Raw genomic sequence first — 17,843 nt, 5'->3', positions numbered from 1 at the left:
TTTAACAAAATTTTTAATGTTTCTCCAGGACTGATTGCACGATGTTTCTACGTAATGGTTCTGTTTACCTGATGAACGCGAAATACATATTATGAATACCTCTCAAAGAACTGTTTGCCAAACGTACATCATAACATTATCGGTGGTATTGTGGTTTCACGCTGCAACTTCACTTACATCACACGAAACGTTTAAGTCACGGATGCAAGCCGTATGGATCATGGTAACAACTTTTTTCTAAAAAATAGAGGTATGGTTATGGGTGATTTGGATGAAAACTTATCTACTGGTTCCACTTCTGTCATGCTTCACTTGGTGCGGCGTTAGTGACACGCTTCGGTGATTTCATTGAGATGCCTGACTAAATTGCTTCCATGTGAAGAAGTTTGCTTTAATTTTTTTTTTGAAATACTTTCCTATCGCAGTTACAGAACTTTCAAGCGTCTGACTGTGACATAGTATCACATAAAATACTGTATTATTGGTAAGAACATATATTGCTGCGATACAGGGGCGCGATCCATAGCCTGTCAAAGTGTCCTGGTTTGTAACTTGACGTAGTTGCAGTTTGTGGTTGATTTTGTTGTTTCGTGCATGTATTTTATTCTTGATTACATTTTGCTAGGATTGTGCACAAAAACAATCGGAAACGTTGACTCAGGCAAATCATCCGAAACACACAAAAGGATACACCAATCAAATCGGCCCATACAAAATAAGAGTGCCTTGACGCAGAGAAATCTAGTTTGTCAAAGGTTTTGCTTTAGGGTTAATGCGGCTTGTTTCCTCAGTTGCAGTTGTGGTGGCCGTTCGTAACTCGATGCTGTTGTCAGTTGATTTTACGCATGTTAGTCTGATCGAACCATCCATGACGCAATATAGCAGGAAGACGCCCACGCCCTGTAGCCCGTTTACCAAGGTGTGAAGATACATGAACACTTCGCTCGTATCTGCGTTGTCCACTCCTGTGAAACAACGGATAATTTCGTTTCGTACCAAAGTAATGCCATACTAGTATCTGTTGGGAATTACCTGTGAAAAATCCTAAAGTCCAGGTTCCTCCAAGCATGAAAAAGAGAATGAAGAAAGATTTTGCGGCTCTGCGCATGTTAACAACATCTTCCCTGTTCTGCATTTGTTTTGACCTGGCCATTATACGAGTGGCTTTTCCAACGATAAAAAGGTTGATTAGAAGGACAAGAACAAGTGGAGCAATAACTGCACAATACATGATTGGAGTAGTTGGATCCAGCCAACATTTGTCGTATTTTGACGTTGCTTTCCCATGTTGATATTTGACAAACAGTTCGTAACATGGTTTGGTTTTCATGTAGACGCCTTTGGATATTCCCACAACGGCGGAGAGGAAAACGATGACTGCAGGAACACCCCAACCGATTACTGCAAATATCTTTAGTCGTTTTGCTGAGTTTTGAAACTTAAATTCAAGAGGGTTGGTCGTCGCCATAAAGAGTCGCACGCCTTCCACAAGAAGCCACGCTCCTGTAATTAAAAAAGTGTCATAGACTTATGGTACGTGGGTTTGAGTATATTCAAAGCTGACAGCTCATTCTAAGCACAACATTGTGGATTTAGTTGCTTCCATTGAGGCTGGTGTTTGATCTTTTGGTATATTGTAGCGCTCACTTTACCGCATTGTAACGAAGCGGATTAATTGCCTTTTTTCGCCGCGTTTCTCTTTTGTTGGTGTTGCGTGGACTCGTTGAGTTAGTCTTAACTTTGACAATGCAATAAAGCAGTACAACGCATTAATGGTGACCCCGACGTGACACTACTTTATCCATTCATACAAAATACAAAATCATTTTACCTGCTGATAGTAGTAGATAGTGATTTGCAATTGTAAATGCAGTGCAGGCTGTTTCGTGCGTAACGACGACTTCGTGTAAAAGGTTGACAATATGTAAGCACAGAAGTGCAGCTGATAAGTTAATTTGTACTGCAGTTCTGTCGACACCTCGTTTGTATCGGAGAAGAACAGCAAGAGTAAGTATTAAAAATACAACGGAAGCTGTCTCTGTGACGTAAGACGTTATCTGGTCACAAACATAATACAGATGAGTACTGCTAGAGGTATGTTATTTTATCAGTTACCTTCACACCATGGGGTATTGACGTAGATTTAACCGCCAGAAGAACGGTAAAAAGTGTCAGGTGGTTGCACTGGCACGTTACCTCACCAGTAACCTTATCTGTCGCCGTGCCACAGCCTTGGTTAGAATATCTATCCATTGTTTGATTAAAAAACATGCAAACTGGGTAAAGATCTTTGCAAATGGAGTGTTGTGTTGTGGAAGGTACAACAAAGCTTGTTTTGCCAGGAAGTTGCTCTGCTTGAGGTTGTGTTCGGTTCGTGGACAAGCTATCAGCGTTCCAACCTACTATAGAAATAAAGCTAGCATTTTCCGGGGATACAAATCGTGTTTTGCCGCCATCACTGTCTGAGGAACCGATCACAACAGCGGTTTTGTTTGAACGTAGCACATATACCGCAGTTACGATTTTAAGGGAGCCAGATGCTTGCATTGTAATTTCGATTCGAGAACTTCCCAGCTTTAAATTTAGTTCAACGTTTGTTTCGTTGTTCACATTGACGACTTGAATGTGCAATTGTGAATTTTCAAAGTCGTATTTCGTTACATTGTTTTCGAGGACAGAACGTGATATAGTTTCTAGCAAATTTTCAATGCTTCGAAGGTCGTCTGTGTTGTCTGGATCAAGTTGCTGCGATGCAATTTTCAAATTTTCAAAGTCAGTGTCGGGATATTGCACACAAATTGTGCCGTTCACTCCACTTGTAGAGTGGTCAACATAAGATTTTTTGCAGGTACAGCTGAAGGTACCATTGGAGTTTGTACAAGTGGCTGCCGTCGAACAATTTCCATAGTTGGTTAGACATTCGTTGAAATCTGAAATTTAAATCAATATGATTACATAGGGTTGTTGTTTATTTTACAAAATAGAACTTCCTGTTTCTTATTTTCCCTTGGCAATAACCTTTATCGATAAACGCAGCTTGAATTAGTTCTTTTGTATCTGTGTTTGTAAACAAAGGCACTATTGTCTATTTTTCGCGTTTAGTTTATGTTACTTTCTGCACCGCGCGTGCAGAATTAATCATTTGATTAAAAGCAGTGTTGGCCATCAGCAGGTCTATCGCCTCTTGAATGGGAAGTTCACGAAAATTTCAGAATGATTTTTGAGGGAACTTAACTTGTCACTTTTCAGTTTTTTGTTTTTTTGTTTACCTGATCCCTCTGTTTTGAGTTGCATGAATGTAAGAACAAACCTGTTTTTGTTTGGTGGTTATACCACTAAATATACCGAGCTGAAGATCTAATCCTTACCGCCAGCTTTTGGAACGCCGCCGTTTATCGTTTGAGGAGACGAATGAGTTTCCAAAAACGTGGTCAAGTCATCAGCCGAGTGTGAGCTTCCATTGATAGTAAGGAAGGCAATGATTTCCGTTACAGTGTCGTTTACATTTATTCGTTCAACTCTAACGCTCATGGAGGTGTAAGAAAAAGATGTTGTTAATTGAATATCTTCAATCAATGATGACACCTAATGAAAGAAGATTTTAGCTTTAAAAAACGGTACACTTTTCATGCTGTCTAACACATCTCACCGTAGACTCGATCATGGCTGCTGTTTCCGTCACTGCAGCTTGGACAGTGAACAAAGTTCGATAGTCTAAGATAGTTGTTGAAACTGTGGGACAAGAAATTATCCACTGGAGTTGGAAGTAATTGTAACATGCGGGCGTGATTGTACAAAATACGCGATGAAAGTCCATGCGCCCAAGCTGTGAGCGCAGAGAAATTGCGCACTGTTTTCGTTTGGATTTTTCGGGTTTACCTGAGTCAAACAGTGCGTTCGTCGCAATGTGATAAGCGTAAATAGATGGTCAGAAACCTTTCCATTTGTGTTTGGCATTTGATTTTGCTAGCTCAAACTTTTCTCACATATTTTTAACATTTAGCGCCAGCGAAATCTTTCCTATAAGTTTAAATGTGATCGTATGGAAGTGGCTGTGCTCATAGGCATAACAAGGCGGTTTGAATTTTGCCATGGTTCTTTATTAAAGCTTCGAATCAGTATTTAACATTCGAATGAAAACTGTTGTACCGTAACAAAATATCATGTTCCAACTTATATGATTTTTGTGTTTATACGAGACCTGACCAAGACCAATGACTTGTTCCCGTGCAACTAAAACAATGACGTATGAAACTGCAGGCCTACTTACGACATTTTTTTCCGCTTCCGCCGTTGGTGGAAACGTCAGCATACGAACTGTTACAGACACAATTGAAGGTACCGTTGGAGTTTGTGCAAATGGCAGCCGTCGAACAATTTCCGTAGTTGGTCGCACATTCGTCGTAATCTATACCGTAGTCACTTAACTTTTATGTTTTTTAGTCGTATTAATGTATTAAAAACTTAAATCTATTGCCAGAATCTTGTGTTAATAACTAAGTTAATAACTAATAATTACCATTTAGTGAGTTCTTATTAACCCAACATCTAAAAAGAGAATGTTATGTCCAATGACCAATACGGACTTCGCCATGAATTTTCTTACCTGCGGCAGTGGGCGTGCCACCATTAATATTTTGAGAAGAAGCAGTGTGGGCCACCAACAAGGTTGTAAAGTCGTCTCTCAAATGTGAAGTTTCATTAAACGACAACAACACGATAATTTCCGATGAAGCGCCGCTCGTCAATCGCTCAACTGTTGCTGTTACTGATGTATAACTCAGAGAAGTTGCAGATTGAATTTCGTCGATGAATGCGACAATCTGAAACAACAGTCAACTCGTAACGTTAAGAATAATTTGTTTATTTTAGTTCCAAACCGGCGTATCTTACCGTACTCTCGATGGTGCTCGCTGGATCCGATACCGCATTGGGCACAGAAACCACCGCCCGATAGTTGTAGTGAAGTGACGCTAGACAACAAAAGATTACTGTTGGTTTATTCGTCGAACAAAATCGAAGCGATTAATTTCCTTCAAACACTCCTTGCAGCCGTACAGGAAATCAATGTAAAGGGTAGAACTATGCAACTAATGCCTGGTGTAGTGTTTTGACTTAAATAAATTTAGATACGACCTGAGAATTATTGATGGCCTGTGACATTTTTGTGTCTAGTAGTATTTTCCCGCATTGTTTTATGTTCAGATGTATTCTTGCAAAATTGCACTTACGCATGCAAAATGTTCCGTTGCCTGTAAACCCGGTGTTGCAACCGCACGAAAAACTCCCAAAAGAGTTGCTGCATGTGGCGTTGGAATGGCAAATGTGGGTCCCAGAAGTGCATTCGTCAATGTCTGCAACGAAGAAAATAGGACAATGAAGCGGAAATTATGCAAAGTCCGCAGTTTACCAATGACTTCAGAATTTATTACCTTCGCACACAAGGGGTGCTGATGTTGAAAGGGAAAACCCAGTATTGCATACACAACTATAGGAACCTATAGTGTTGGTACAACTGGCCGTTTGAGGTCCACAAACGGTTGAATTCCTAGCACATTCGTCGATATCTGTAGGGAGTAAAGCACATAAACAACCGGAAAAACATTTAAAAATGAAATATTAGAAAACGAAAATGTCATTGCCATACTAACGAATTTTGAAATGCCCAGAGGTAATGAACACAAGAACATATTGCTTCGGCTTTACGAAAAATTTTTACCAACAACACTGAGAATCGTCGACGACTCATCTAAAACCTTTACTATCAATAAATTTAGCTTTCATCAATACATGTTGTTCATGTACAATTAAACAGTTTCTATTATTTACTTTGAAAGATCTTCTCTTACCATTACAGGCTAATCCGGTGGGCACGATTACTGTGAATCCGGAATAAGATGTATTGGTGCTTGCATCTGTGTAACCAGTCGGACAAGCACATTGTATTATGGACTGCTCAACTTCCGAGCAAGTTGCGACTGGATCACAAGGTGGAGTGACAAGCCCGCTGCTACTGGCGTACGCACATGCTGTGTTGACGGGGACTGTGCAACAAGAGATATTTGATGGCTTGTTGGATTGCGACTATATGATTGTAAATCCTTATTTAAATTACTACACCAACTACTTAAATTTCTAAAAAAGCGTATTGCAGAACTGCGTCAACTCCGGACTCTATATTATCTACAGAACAATATTATTCAAAGTTATTTTTGTTGTTTGGACCCGACCGGGTTTGAACCCAGGTTATTCTACGCAAGAATCCAGATTAGGTTTTCTACTTGGCATATGGGTCGTGAAGCAAAATGCATCAATTTTCTCACCTGGATAATTGGTGGCAAGAGCTAACATGTTTCTCGCGACAGTCAAGTTGTTGTAAGCTTGAACACCAACGCCGGTGAATGTAAATACCGTTTCGCCGTTAAGTGGATCTACAGATGACGATGTTTCGTTGTAAATAGCAATGACTGCAAACCGACAGTATATTATAAATAATGTAAATACGAATTGCAGCTCTTAAGTCAACAAAAAGTCAACAAACAGTAGATTAGAAACCAAAGTTACTCACATGCATTGGGGTCGCCTTGGCAAGATCCATACACAATAAGTACGAGAAGAAAAAAGCACCTCATATTCGTGATGGCGCTCTTCTTTAATCCCATCCTTAAATATCTCCTGGCTTCCTATAAATGTTAAAAAGTAGCCGATTTTTTGTAGTCCGTGTCATCCTTATGTTCTCTATCATGGCGCAAAATCTAACTGAAAAGCGCTTTGGCTGCGTCGTGAAAAAACATTTCTGCCACTCAACTAATCGATTCTTTGCCTACATTTGGAAGATATCCCTATATTAAATGTAAATAACTGAGTACATAAACCGTATGTTTTGAACTCTGCCACTACTGACAGTTATGAAGTGATATTTCTCTCAACTGGAATGATCCAACCTCTTTCTAACCACCGCCAGTGTAATGTTTTCAAAATACATCGTTAGTGGGGGCGTGTACGTGGGTACTGCCCACAAAAAACAATGATTGTGCTCTCGGCAATACGACTATTATGATAGTTATTTCCTCGTTGTTGTTCGAAACTTCGAATCAACATAGATGTTTGTAACGCGACCGTGGAACCTATTAGTATTAACAAGTTATTGTTATGTTGCAATATCCAGTCTGATTCGCGTAGGCATATCGGCCACTTTAGCCTGTGAGACATAGCGTGTTGCACAGATAAACAACGAAAGCATCAACGGAAAAAGCCCATTGTACTTCCAGAGACCTAGTGATCTCGATACGATTGTTGCAATCGCCAAGTAAGGACCTGCGCAGTGGGGCGATACTGCCAATCATGCGATTGCATGAAACAATGCTGCCTTGTCTGAAGTGAAGGAATGCAATTTCAGAGACTTTCATATATAAGTATATCGTTAAGAAATTTTGATCCGCTCATTTTTTGGTGAGCAACCTTAAGCAGTTTGATTGCTAGGCAACCGATCTAACCAAAGAAAAACTTTTCGACTGACGATGATCTAAATCTGTATTAACCCTGTACAATATACGATAGATCACACGACTGTGAAAACTACAGTACGGTAATTTCCGCGACGATTGATAAAATGTAACTGTAAGGCTGCACGAAATGCTAAACAAGGAAGTTTTAAAACAAACAGTTAGGCCCATGTAACAGCTAAAAGTTATTTTTCAGACGTTCCGATTGTAACTACAATCCTAAATGCGGTGAAGCGTCTGAAAAAATGAATTTCTTAGCAGTTACGTGGGCTTTACTGTTTATTGTAAAGATTTGTAAAACCGAGGTTGTGTTCCAAAGGAAGTTTTGCAATCAAAATTGGTTTCACAAATTTAGTTCAAAGGTTAAAGTCGAGAGATTGATTTTATCACTTCACCCCAAAATACCTGGCAACCTTTGATGTTGCGGTTTGTGTAGCATGAGTTTATATTGTAAACTTGCGTCGCGTTTTATATGATATAATAGCATATAGTTTATATAATGTACAGCACTTCATCACATCAATGCGGTGGCAGAAATACTTCTATGCAAGAGATGTGAGTTCAATCATGGTTCCCACAAGTATCATTGCGAAAACAATCTTATTCCATGTGGCCAGATGTGTAGAAGAAATTGCACTTGAAGGTGATGCTAAAACACAATTGGAAGTAATAGCAAAATTTTTGGATCTTCCTCAGAGGATTCCTGTATTTGTCAAGCAATGTTCCAGTAAAACACAAGGATTCAAATCTTCTGTAATGCAACTTTTATTTTGCATTTGCGTTTGTTAGAACATATTTAAGACTTTACCGTCCGCACCAAAGAAAAAACTACTCGTGGTTTTTGGCTCAGGCTTTTATCTGTTTATTGTCAATTGCCATGCAATTTACGTGTCTCTACCTGAAAGATACGTATTTTATGATAATATTGCTACATCATCATTTTCGAAAAACTTGAACCTATCCACCAACAAAGGTTCCTAGTGTTTACCTTGACACGTATTTCCATTCCCTGTAAAGCCAATGTTGCAGGAGCAGGAAAAAGATCCGTCCGAATTCACGCACTCGGCATTTACGTCACAAGTTAACAGTAGAAGACATTCATTAATATCTGCAAACAATGGATTGTCACTATTTAGTGCAATTGTACTGGATAGTTGTAACCTTAGCATGTGTTTCACTATACACACCGTCGCACGCAGTTCCATCGCCAGTGTATCCAGTCTTGCAAACGCAGTCAAAGTTGCCTGCCGAGTCTGTGCAAGTTGCGTTCGCGTGACAGTCGTTGAGCGTCGCAACTCCGCACTCATTAATGTCTATGAAATTTGGCACTTTGAATGTCTACGTTGTAAAATCGACACAGTTTCTTACTTTCACACATTAGGTTTCCAGACAGTTGGTACCCAGCGTTACAAGCACATGTATAGGAACCTGGCGCATTCGTACAGTTGTAAGTCTGTGGACCGCAGATCGCGTTGCTGGTTGCGCATTCGTCCACATCTCAAAAGCAAGCAATCAAACTTAGGGCTGGAGGAGGCAGGAGCAATAATAAATGATGCTGATTTAATTTACCTTCACAATAAGTACCATTCCCGGTGTAGCTACTTCCACATGTGCAATTAAAACTTCCCAAGACGTTGCTGCAATCAGCGTTGGTATCACAATTGTTCAACGTAGGACTTTCACATTCGTTTACATCTGTTAAAGTTCGGTTTCTTGGTAAAGTTATAGTAGGTGAATCGAATTGAAAGGGAAGATTACCTTCGCATATCAAAGCAGAAGACAGGCTGTACCCAACATTACATTCACAAGTGTAGGTTCCTTGTAAGTTGGTGCAATTAAAAGTCTCCGATCCACAGACTTGTGGGTTCGTACATTCATCGATTTCTAAAACAAATCTTTGTCAATAAATTGACGAAGTTAGGGTTTTGCCGTTGGACTGACCAATGCAAGTTACTCCATCCCCACTAAAACCACTGTCGCAAGCACAAGAGAAACTACCATCTGTATTAGTGCAGGTTCCATTCGAGTGACAATTGTTGGTGTTCGTGCACTCATCAATATCTGAGTAACATGCTCAATATGTAAGTATTGATCTTATATGTATGTTGTATCCCATCAACAAATTTGCTGTATGCATGATGCCCTGGTGAATAGTTTCAACATTTTTGGTTATTTTACCGTTGCATGTCACTCCGTCTCCAGTGAACCCGGTGTTGCAAGAGCAAGTGAAACTGCCTATGGTATTAGTACAAATGGCTCTGGTGGCGTGGCAGGTGTGAGTGTCAGTTGCACACTCATCCTTATCTGCAAAATAATTATGGCCTGAAAATTGAGTAAAATTTTACGGTTGATTCCTAAAATGAGTTCAACTGTCCACACAGATACTTTAAAGTTACCTGATATTTGTAACCAGGGATATAATCGTGCACGTTTCACCGATACTAGTGACACCTGCGGCGGGGTTGTGAGCGCAGGAAATTGCGCAGTGTTTTCGTTTGGAAGTATCGGGTTTACCCGAGTCATACTGTTCGTTCGCCGCAATGTCATAGACGTAAATAGATGGTCAGAAATCTTTCTATTGTGGTTTTGTATTTGATGTTTGCTTGCCAAAACTTCGGGTGAAGCGGTCGACCACAGTTAAAAAAAACCTTTGACCTCGACAAGGTGAAAGAGGACCAACGATGTCGATGTTTATGTGTTGAAAATGAGCTGTCGGAGGGCTGTACTCGGCAAGAACGTGCTGCTGAACCTTGGCGCGCTGGCGTCCGCGACAGCATTCGACTTGCCGCTAATGTGCCGGACATCGGTAGTGAACCCTGAAATAGAAGAAACTTGACGTTGCTGGCGAGCAGACCAAGGGTCAGCAGCCTTCTTGAATGCGAAAGTAAGGGGCTTGTAGTCGGTGTGCGCAGTAAACTTGCGCCCTTCCAGAAAATAGCGGAAATGCCTAATGGCCAGGTGCAGCGCAAGAAGCTCGCGGTCAAAGGCGCTGTACTTCGTTTCCGGCTTTCTCAACTGACGGCAGAAAAAGCAAGAGGGGCACAATGACCTTCGGAAAATTGTTCTGACAGCGTTCGCAGAGGAATCTGTCGAGAGTGCGATGCAGGCTTAAATGATGCAAAAGCGTAGCATTGGAAGAGCGTCTTTGGCCTTCTGCAGGTCGACCGACCACACCAGTTGTTTAGGTTTGCCGATTAAAGCACCATAGAGCGGTTTCATAATATCGGTAATATTGGGCACGAACCTGTGGTAGAAATTGACCATCCCTGAAAACCCTTGTGAACCGTTGATGGTTGCCGGCACAGAGGAGCGGTTTATTGATGCCGCATTGGTCGACGAAATGTCCAATAAACTCGATGTTTAAGTTGACGACGAGATCGTGGTCCGAAAGCTGCTCGAAATGTTCCATGTGGGCTGCATGTGTTGGACTTGGACAAGAATGTCGTCCAGATAGACATAAAGAAAATCCAAACCTTGACAAATGGAGTCCATCAGCCTTTGGAAAGTTTGAGCCGCATTCTTCAATCCAAACGGGATTCGAAGAAGCCTCAACAGGCCGAATGGCGTGATTACAGACGTCTTCGGAATGGCGGCTTCAGTTATAGAACCCTGGTGATAAGGCCACGTACCAAGCCTTTGAAAAGAAGGAACAAACCGCGAGACGCGCGGTGAAATCATGGATATGCGGTATTGAATATTGATCGGCCTGTATGGCGTCGTTAAGACGCCGCAAGGGCGCAAACCACCGAATGGTTTTTCCACCATGTGGAGAGTGGATGCCCAGGGGCTGACTGATCGGCACACTATCTTTTAAAACTCGGCTTTAGCCAACACTAACTTTGCAGGCGAGAGGCGCCTGACTCGGCAATGCACAGGGCGTCCATCAGTTACAATGTGGTGCTGAACACCGTGTTTGGGCAAGAAATCACAAAATCTAGATGTTTTTACCTTTGGAAACTTCTCCAGCAACTTCTCGTATAGGGGCAAAGCACGGAATTGAGAGTGCGAAGTTGAGGCGGTTGGTGTAGAGACGTTTTCAAGGGGTAGCTCGCGAACACCTCTGAGTGAACAAAACGTTTTCTGTCAATGTCGACAAGCAGGCGATTAGCGCGGAGAAAGTCAGCACCGAGCAGTGGGCATAAGACATCGGCCAACACGAACTTCCATTTGTAAACACCAGAGGGGATGTGAAGTTGAACAGCTCTGTAGCTGTAAGTGGCTATGGAGCTTCCATTAGCGGTCTTGAGAACGGAACCCTTCGGTATAGTGCGACGTTGGAAACCAGTGGAAGTGCGCTGACTTCAGCACTAGTATCAACCAAAAAGTTGCGGCCGGAAACTTTGTCCCAAAGGAAGAACAGACTTAAGGAGTCGTCGGTGGCCCCAGCCATTTCAGGCAACCGGCGTTGTTGTTTCCCTGATAAGAGCACGGCGGGCAGCATTGGCGCGCGCCTGTGATAAAAGTATATGCTGGAGGGCTTCGCAGTGCGGCGTGGAGCTGACCGAGTGCGTTTCTCCTTGCTGACAGCAAATTCCGCGCTGTTCTTGCGAGAAAGCCATAATAAGTCCGCCCGTTGGGCAAGCTGCCGCGGATTTGCAGTATCTTCACGGGCCAAAACCACCCCAGTATTTCCCGGAATGTGCTGCAGGAATAAGTGATGAAAAAGAAAGCAAGCGTGGTGGTCAAATAGCAAGGCCAGCATTTCGTCCATAAAAACCGACGGTTTCTTGTCACCCAACGGTGGTATGTTCAGGAGACGGGCTGCACGTTCTTGTGGGGAGCACATGATTGCAGCAAGCGTCTTCGAATGGCTTCAAACTTGTTTTCGACAGGCGGTCGTTCAAGCAAGTCAATAAATCGCGCTGCTGTGGCCTCCTCCAAGGCCGAAGTCACATGAAAGTGTTTCGTTTGATCTGCTGTGATCTTCTTTAGCGCAAACTGCGCCTAAGCTTGTTGCAACCAAACACGTGGCTGGGTTGGCCAGAACGTGGGCAGCTAAGTGCGACAGCGTGTTCCGTCTCCATGACCTCTAAATAACGTTTTTGGAGCCTCGGCACCAGTAAAGCGGATGATGCTTTATTACTAGAGTCGTGAAGAGTCAGAAGAGCGAGCAACACAAAAAACACGAGTATATAACGTAGCAACCGCGACACGAGAAAAAGGCAATAGCACGCTTCAATGCAGTTCGGTTGCCACAGTGTCACAACTTTAGCGGCAGCGAAAACTTTCCTATTGCATGGGAGTGGTTGTGCTTACAGGCAAAAAGGCTATTAGATTTCTGCTTTGTTTCTTCAAAGCGTCGCATCAGTATTATTCCATTCGAATAAAAGTAGGTCTACTAATCTTAATATTGGTAACAAAACTCTATTACCGGAACAAAATATCATGTTTCGACTTATATGATTTCCGTGTTTATAGGAGACCTGGCCAAGACCAATGCCTTGTACCGTGCAACTAAAACAGTGAGGCATGAAACTGCAGACCTACTAACCACAAACTATTCCATTTGCGCCGTTGGTGGAGACATCAGTATATGAAATGTTACATGCACAATTGAAGGCACCATTGGTGTTTGTACAAGTGGCAGCCGTGGAACAATTTCCGTAGTTGGTCGCACATTCGTCGTAATCTAAAAAGATACCAATTAGCTTAAAAAGTGCCTTATTCTTATACTTACACTTATTTTTTTTGTCATTAATACTGTATTGATTAAAATTATCTTTATTGCTTTCTGAAGAATTTCGTGTTAATAACTAAGTTAATAACCAATAGTTTCCTTTTCTGTTGTTTACTTACAAAAAAACGAATTTCACCTAAATTTAAGCTAAACAACGAATTTCTACGTCCATCGATAATACGGACTTCGTCATGAAATTTCTTACCGTTTGCAGTGGGCGTGCCACCATTGATTGTTTGAGAAGAAACAGTGTGAGCTATTAACCGGGCTGTGAAGTCGTCTCTTGAATCTATAGTTTCATTAAACGACAACAACACGATGATTTCCGAAGAAGCACCGCTCGTCAATCGCTCAACTGTTGCTGTTACTGATGTGTAACTCAGAGAAGTTGCAGTTTGAATTTCGCCGATGAATGCGACAATCTGAAGCAAAAAAATAAGCAACACTGAGGAAAAGTTGTTTATCCAGCGTATCTTACCGTACTCCCGATGGTGCTTGTTGGATCCGATACCGCATTGGGGACGGTAAAAACCGCCCGATAGTCGTAGTAAAATGTTGACGCTAAACAGCAAAATAATTTTTGCTGGTTTATGTTAACACAAACTTTGCATTAAAACAGAACAAGACAGCACGATTAACTTCGTCACTGTTGATCAGGACGACAATTTGCATACTAGATGACGTTGATGTTTTAGCTTCTACGGCTGCGCGACACAGATATTATTTTTTCCGTTAATTTTTTTCTTGATTACAAAAAGATACTTACGCATGCAAAATGTTCCGTTGCCTGTAAACCCACTGTTGCAACTACACGAAAAACTCCCAACAGAGTTGCTACATGTGGCGTTGGCATGGCAACTGTGGGCCCCAGTGCATTCATCAATATCTGCAGTGCGAGAAATGTAACGATAAAGAAAATGATTACAGGAACAAAGTTTTTTTCCTAGAAAAAATCCTAGAAATTATCTTTTTGCTTGAGCAACAGATGTGCACGTTTACCATTGCATATCATTCCATCTCCGGTAAAGCCCGTGTTGCAAGCGCACGTGAAGCTTCCAACTGTGTTGGTGCACATCCCAGCAGTAGGGTCACAAGTGTGACTACCAGTAACGCACTCATTCTCATCTGCAATATACAGACTAAATGAAAGGGAAAGAGAAGATAATATAAAGAATAACATTACGATAACGAGTATATCCAACGATGAGGTGAATGACTAACAATACGATGGAGAATAAAACCACTTAACTTAAGAGTTTCCTTTATCCCCTAAAAACATATTTATATTCTACACATCTGTATTTTTATCGATATTATTTGCAAAGCAGTTTTGAACGTAACGTAATACCATAATTATTACAAATATACATTAGAGGGAGTTTAACAAAGGCTGAACATATATATACTCTATTTTTGTTGCCAGGCATACTAATTAATCGGAATTGCTCTTCTGGCACTTAGTTTCTAAAGTGTTTATTTGAAAGCAACGTTTCGTCTGCCATCCGGCGAGACTTCTTCAGGGTAATGTCAACAGTGATGCTTCACGAAACGTTGGTTTCAAATAAACACTTTAAAAAGTAAGTGCCAGAAGAGCAATTCCGATTAATAAACATATACAGTTACATCCTTATCTGCAAGTTTTCATTTCCCCCAAAAATTCACTTCAAATATTAGTTTTGCGTAAACATATCTTACCAACACACACGATAGGGTCTGTTATTCCATTCGCATCGTAACCGGTGTTACAATTGCACGAATAACTTCCAGCTGTGTTAGCTTCCAGCAGCTATTGAAACTATTTACCCTAAGAGTTAATTTTATCCAAAAAAATCGTGTTTTCCATAGTTGCCAAGCAGTTTTTTAGGCGTCACGTAACACTACAACTATTACAAACGAATGTTAAAGGGATTTTAACTGAGGCTGAACATAGTTAGGACAGCTTGACTGCAAATTTTCATCTCTCAAAAAACGTATCACTTCGCACATTAATTTTGCGTAGTAATATATCTTACCAACACAAACGATCGGGTCTGTTGTTCCATTCGCAACGTTACCAGTGTCGCAGGTACAGAAATAACTTCCAACTGAGTTCACACATGTTCCGTTTGCACCGCAATCACGGCCAAAGGCTACGCACTCATCAATTTCTGCAAAAATGGCAACTGTGAGTTTTTAGTTAATGCTGGAAAGTTTCCAGCTGTGCCGCTTCAAAAACAAGAGGCTTTTTTAACGATAATCACCTGCGCACGTGCAACCATCACCAGTAAAACCAGAGTTACAAGTGCACGTAAAGTTTCCAATTGTGTTTGTGCAAGTTGCATTTCCATCGCATGTGTGAGTATTGACACCGGTTGGACATTCATCAATATCTGTGACAAAACAACGTAACTGACTTACTGCAATAAACTTATACTAACCATGCTATCCCATCACTTACCGTCGCATATCTTGCTGACTGATAACAAAAAACCGGAATTACATGAACACGTGTAGGTACCAGGTAGGTTCGTGCAGTTGAAGGTTTCAGCACCACATATGATCACGTTCGAACATTCGTCAATATCTAAAATGAGCCAAGTGGTTTGAAAATTTTCTTAAATACCTCGGACCGCATATAAAATGATCAACCAACTTTCGAAACACACTGACCTGTACAACTTGTTCCAGCTGGGATAACTTGAACAGCCTCACCGGGATAACTTGTTGTACTTGTGTCGTTATACCCGCTCTGGCAAGTACACTGAGCGGCCGAGTCACTGAAGGTGTCGTCGCAGTTCGCGTTCGCGTGGCACGGAACATGCCCGGTTGAACACAGGTTGGGAACTTGAAGGCAATAAACGATATGTTCATTATGTATTCAAAAATATTGGTGGGTATTATTGATAAATGAAACTTACTTAAGGTTCTATCAGATTGAGTGTTGATGTAGTCCACAGAAATATTGACTCTCGTCTGATTGTACACGGCAATTGTTTCTTGACTAGTTACTGGGACAATATGACCGGTTGTAATGTGGTTGATGAAGAAATCTGTAATAAATATATTCGTGTTTTACCAGACAATATTTTATCTCGGAAAGATTTGCTTTTATCGAAACGCACAATACTTTTCGTTGAAACCTCAAATTGGTATATACTCACATGCATTGCGGTCGCCCTGACATGATCCCTGTTTAAAAATGACAGCACTGAGAAGACAGACAACAAACACGTTCATGTTTACCAACTGTATAATTATTGCTATCAAACTTTATGCTGATATCTGGTAGTTTACTTCAGTATAGTTTATGTCCCTTGGCACCTGGCAAAAAATGTACTACTGGACTTGGTAATATCTTCTCAACTATGGTTGACTAATAAATCTCCCAACAAAAGTGTGTTGTTGGTGCTTTTGTTCTTCTGTTTGTTTGGAAAGTTCCAATCTTGTAGTTGACGCGCTTTTACATCTGTCGCGTCCCTTGAATCCATTGATTCCCAACCTTTTTTACTTAGCGACTCTCTTTGAATTTTTGTCTCTCGCGGCAACCACTGTTTGTGTTTATTTACTAACGCACAGGAAAATACCGGATTGTGTTTTGTTCATTTGTTTATTATTTAGTGTGACCGTTGCCCTAGTAACTGTGCAGCCAACCGTCCAGCGTACAGCTTTTGAGAAATCAATCTCCAAGCTCCAAGTAAAATAGATTTAATTTTGGACTTTTTATCTTAACCACGCTCCAATAGCACATCACAAAACCACATTCTGGAGTTGGTGCTTTCGTATTCTGCTTTTTTGGAATAAAAGCCAAAGGAATGTTTTTTTCTATGTCGTGATCAGCGAACACAGTTCATTGTCACACCTACGGTGCGCTTGACGCTTCACCGATTATGTTTAACCGCTCGTGGGGTTCGGTAGAACCTGGAAACTACACTGAGAGCATTTGTTGTTGTTGTGGATGTGAAAGTTTCGCATGAAAATTTTGGCTAAGGATCTCGGGAAAAAAGTTTTTATGAACACGAACGCGAAGTTTATTGTGTCATTTTCCTATTTCATTGGATTTCAATAGTCTTGTTTACAAAAGATTTGCCCTTAGACAGAAACACTTGGGCACACGCCAATCAACCCCATGAAAGCAAACTAACCAGCCTATATTTGTGGCTAAGTGGGGGTGAGATAGGTTTTGCAAATAAAGTGGACTCCAATTTCACCTCCCTCTACGTTTTGTGACCACGTCGCAGTGCGGGAATGCAATAACGTGTTTAAACTTCGTTTTTGTTTTCACCAACTAATCTAATATTTAGATTATGTATGAAGCCGGTCTGTACCTGCAGTTTGTATTTACCGTATATACTCGATTGTAAGCCGCCCTCGATTGTAAGCCGCACGTAAATGTTAAAGGCAAACTTAGGTGCCTTAAAACAATAATTGTCAACAAATCTGTCGTTTAAAATTGTCAGATACGCTGACAACCTTGGGCGATAAAACGTATTGGTACGATGGAGCGAGTTGATGGTAAATTTCATGGAAACACGGAGCGAAGACGAAATATCGGTGTGACATTAAATAATATAAGCCGTCCTAGATTGTAAGCCGCACAAAAGATAGTTTAAAAAAGTTTATAAGCCGCGGCCTTCAATCGAGTAAATACGGTTGAATTCATGACACAATAAGATGCCAGAAAA

The 17,843-nt window shown here is 41.1% G+C and overlaps 3 protein-coding genes and 1 pseudogene across 3 annotated transcripts in view; all 4 read right to left on the bottom strand.

The window, feature by feature from the left end:
- The window catches only part of LOC145908288 (uncharacterized), a 52,913-nt gene that overhangs the window by 23,625 nt on the left and 11,445 nt on the right, over positions 1 to 17,843 (bottom strand). Inside the window, exons 15-18 of the mRNA XM_082995538.1 lie at positions 15,423 to 15,551; positions 15,195 to 15,329; positions 14,182 to 14,307; positions 13,949 to 14,068 (exon numbers count right to left, since the gene is read on the bottom strand). Of these exons, the coding sequence (XP_082851664.1) occupies positions 13,949 to 14,068; positions 14,182 to 14,307; positions 15,195 to 15,329; positions 15,423 to 15,551 (510 nt within the window). The remainder of the gene's footprint in view (positions 1 to 13,948; positions 14,069 to 14,181; positions 14,308 to 15,194; positions 15,330 to 15,422; positions 15,552 to 17,843) is intronic.
- On the bottom strand, positions 679 to 6,702 carry LOC145908289 (uncharacterized). Its single transcript, XM_082995539.1, has 14 exons — positions 6,569 to 6,702; positions 6,324 to 6,467; positions 5,850 to 6,044; positions 5,433 to 5,567; positions 5,232 to 5,354; positions 4,894 to 4,973; positions 4,607 to 4,823; positions 4,271 to 4,408; positions 3,650 to 3,732; positions 3,369 to 3,585; positions 2,116 to 2,930; positions 1,832 to 2,057; positions 1,033 to 1,503; positions 679 to 965 (listed from the first exon to the last, which is right to left on the bottom strand). The coding sequence occupies exons 1-14, from the start codon at positions 6,660 to 6,662 to the stop codon at positions 742 to 744; spliced, it is 3,162 nt and encodes a 1,053-aa protein (XP_082851665.1). The 5' UTR covers positions 6,663 to 6,702; the 3' UTR covers positions 679 to 741.
- On the bottom strand, positions 7,549 to 10,193 carry LOC145908292 (uncharacterized). Its single transcript, XM_082995541.1, has 9 exons — positions 9,902 to 10,193; positions 9,684 to 9,809; positions 9,447 to 9,566; positions 9,264 to 9,389; positions 9,075 to 9,200; positions 8,874 to 9,002; positions 8,693 to 8,818; positions 8,494 to 8,613; positions 7,549 to 8,154 (listed from the first exon to the last, which is right to left on the bottom strand). The coding sequence occupies exons 1-9, from the start codon at positions 10,050 to 10,052 to the stop codon at positions 8,048 to 8,050; spliced, it is 1,131 nt and encodes a 376-aa protein (XP_082851667.1). The 5' UTR covers positions 10,053 to 10,193; the 3' UTR covers positions 7,549 to 8,047.
- LOC145908295 (uncharacterized) lies at positions 11,004 to 12,529 on the bottom strand (annotated as a pseudogene).

The sequence above is a fragment of the Ascidia mentula genome, chromosome 7, assembly GCF_947561715.1.
Source record: "Ascidia mentula chromosome 7, kaAscMent1.1, whole genome shotgun sequence".
NCBI classification, from domain to species: Eukaryota; Metazoa; Chordata; class Ascidiacea; order Phlebobranchia; family Ascidiidae; genus Ascidia; species Ascidia mentula.
The sequence above is the reverse complement of the archived record's forward strand: the minus strand, read 5'-3'. Positions and strand labels throughout refer to the sequence as shown.

Excerpts from the sequence above, each read along its gene's own strand:
- LOC145908289 (XM_082995539.1), bottom strand. The coding sequence starts at position 6,662 with ATGGGATTAAAGAAGAGCGCCATCACGAATATGAGGTGCTTTTTTCTT. Across the intron at positions 6,468-6,568 it reads CCAAGGCGACCCCAATGCAT|TCATTGCTATTTACAACGAA; the intron begins GTGAGTAACTTT and ends GTCGGTTTGCAG. Across the intron at positions 4,974-5,231 it reads CAACGGAACATTTTGCATGC|CGTCACTTCACTACAACTAT; the intron begins GTAAGTGCAATT and ends TTTGTTGTCTAG.
- LOC145908292 (XM_082995541.1), bottom strand. The coding sequence starts at position 10,052 with ATGACATTGCGGCGAACGAACAGTATGACTCGGGTAAACCCGATACTT. Across the intron at positions 9,810-9,901 it reads TCCCTGGTTACAAATATCAG|ATAAGGATGAGTGTGCAACT; the intron begins GTAACTTTAAAG and ends ATTATTTTGCAG. Across the intron at positions 8,155-8,493 it reads GAATGGAAATACGTGTCAAG|CATCACCTTCAAGTGCAATT; the intron begins GTAAACACTAGG and ends ATTGTGTTTTAG.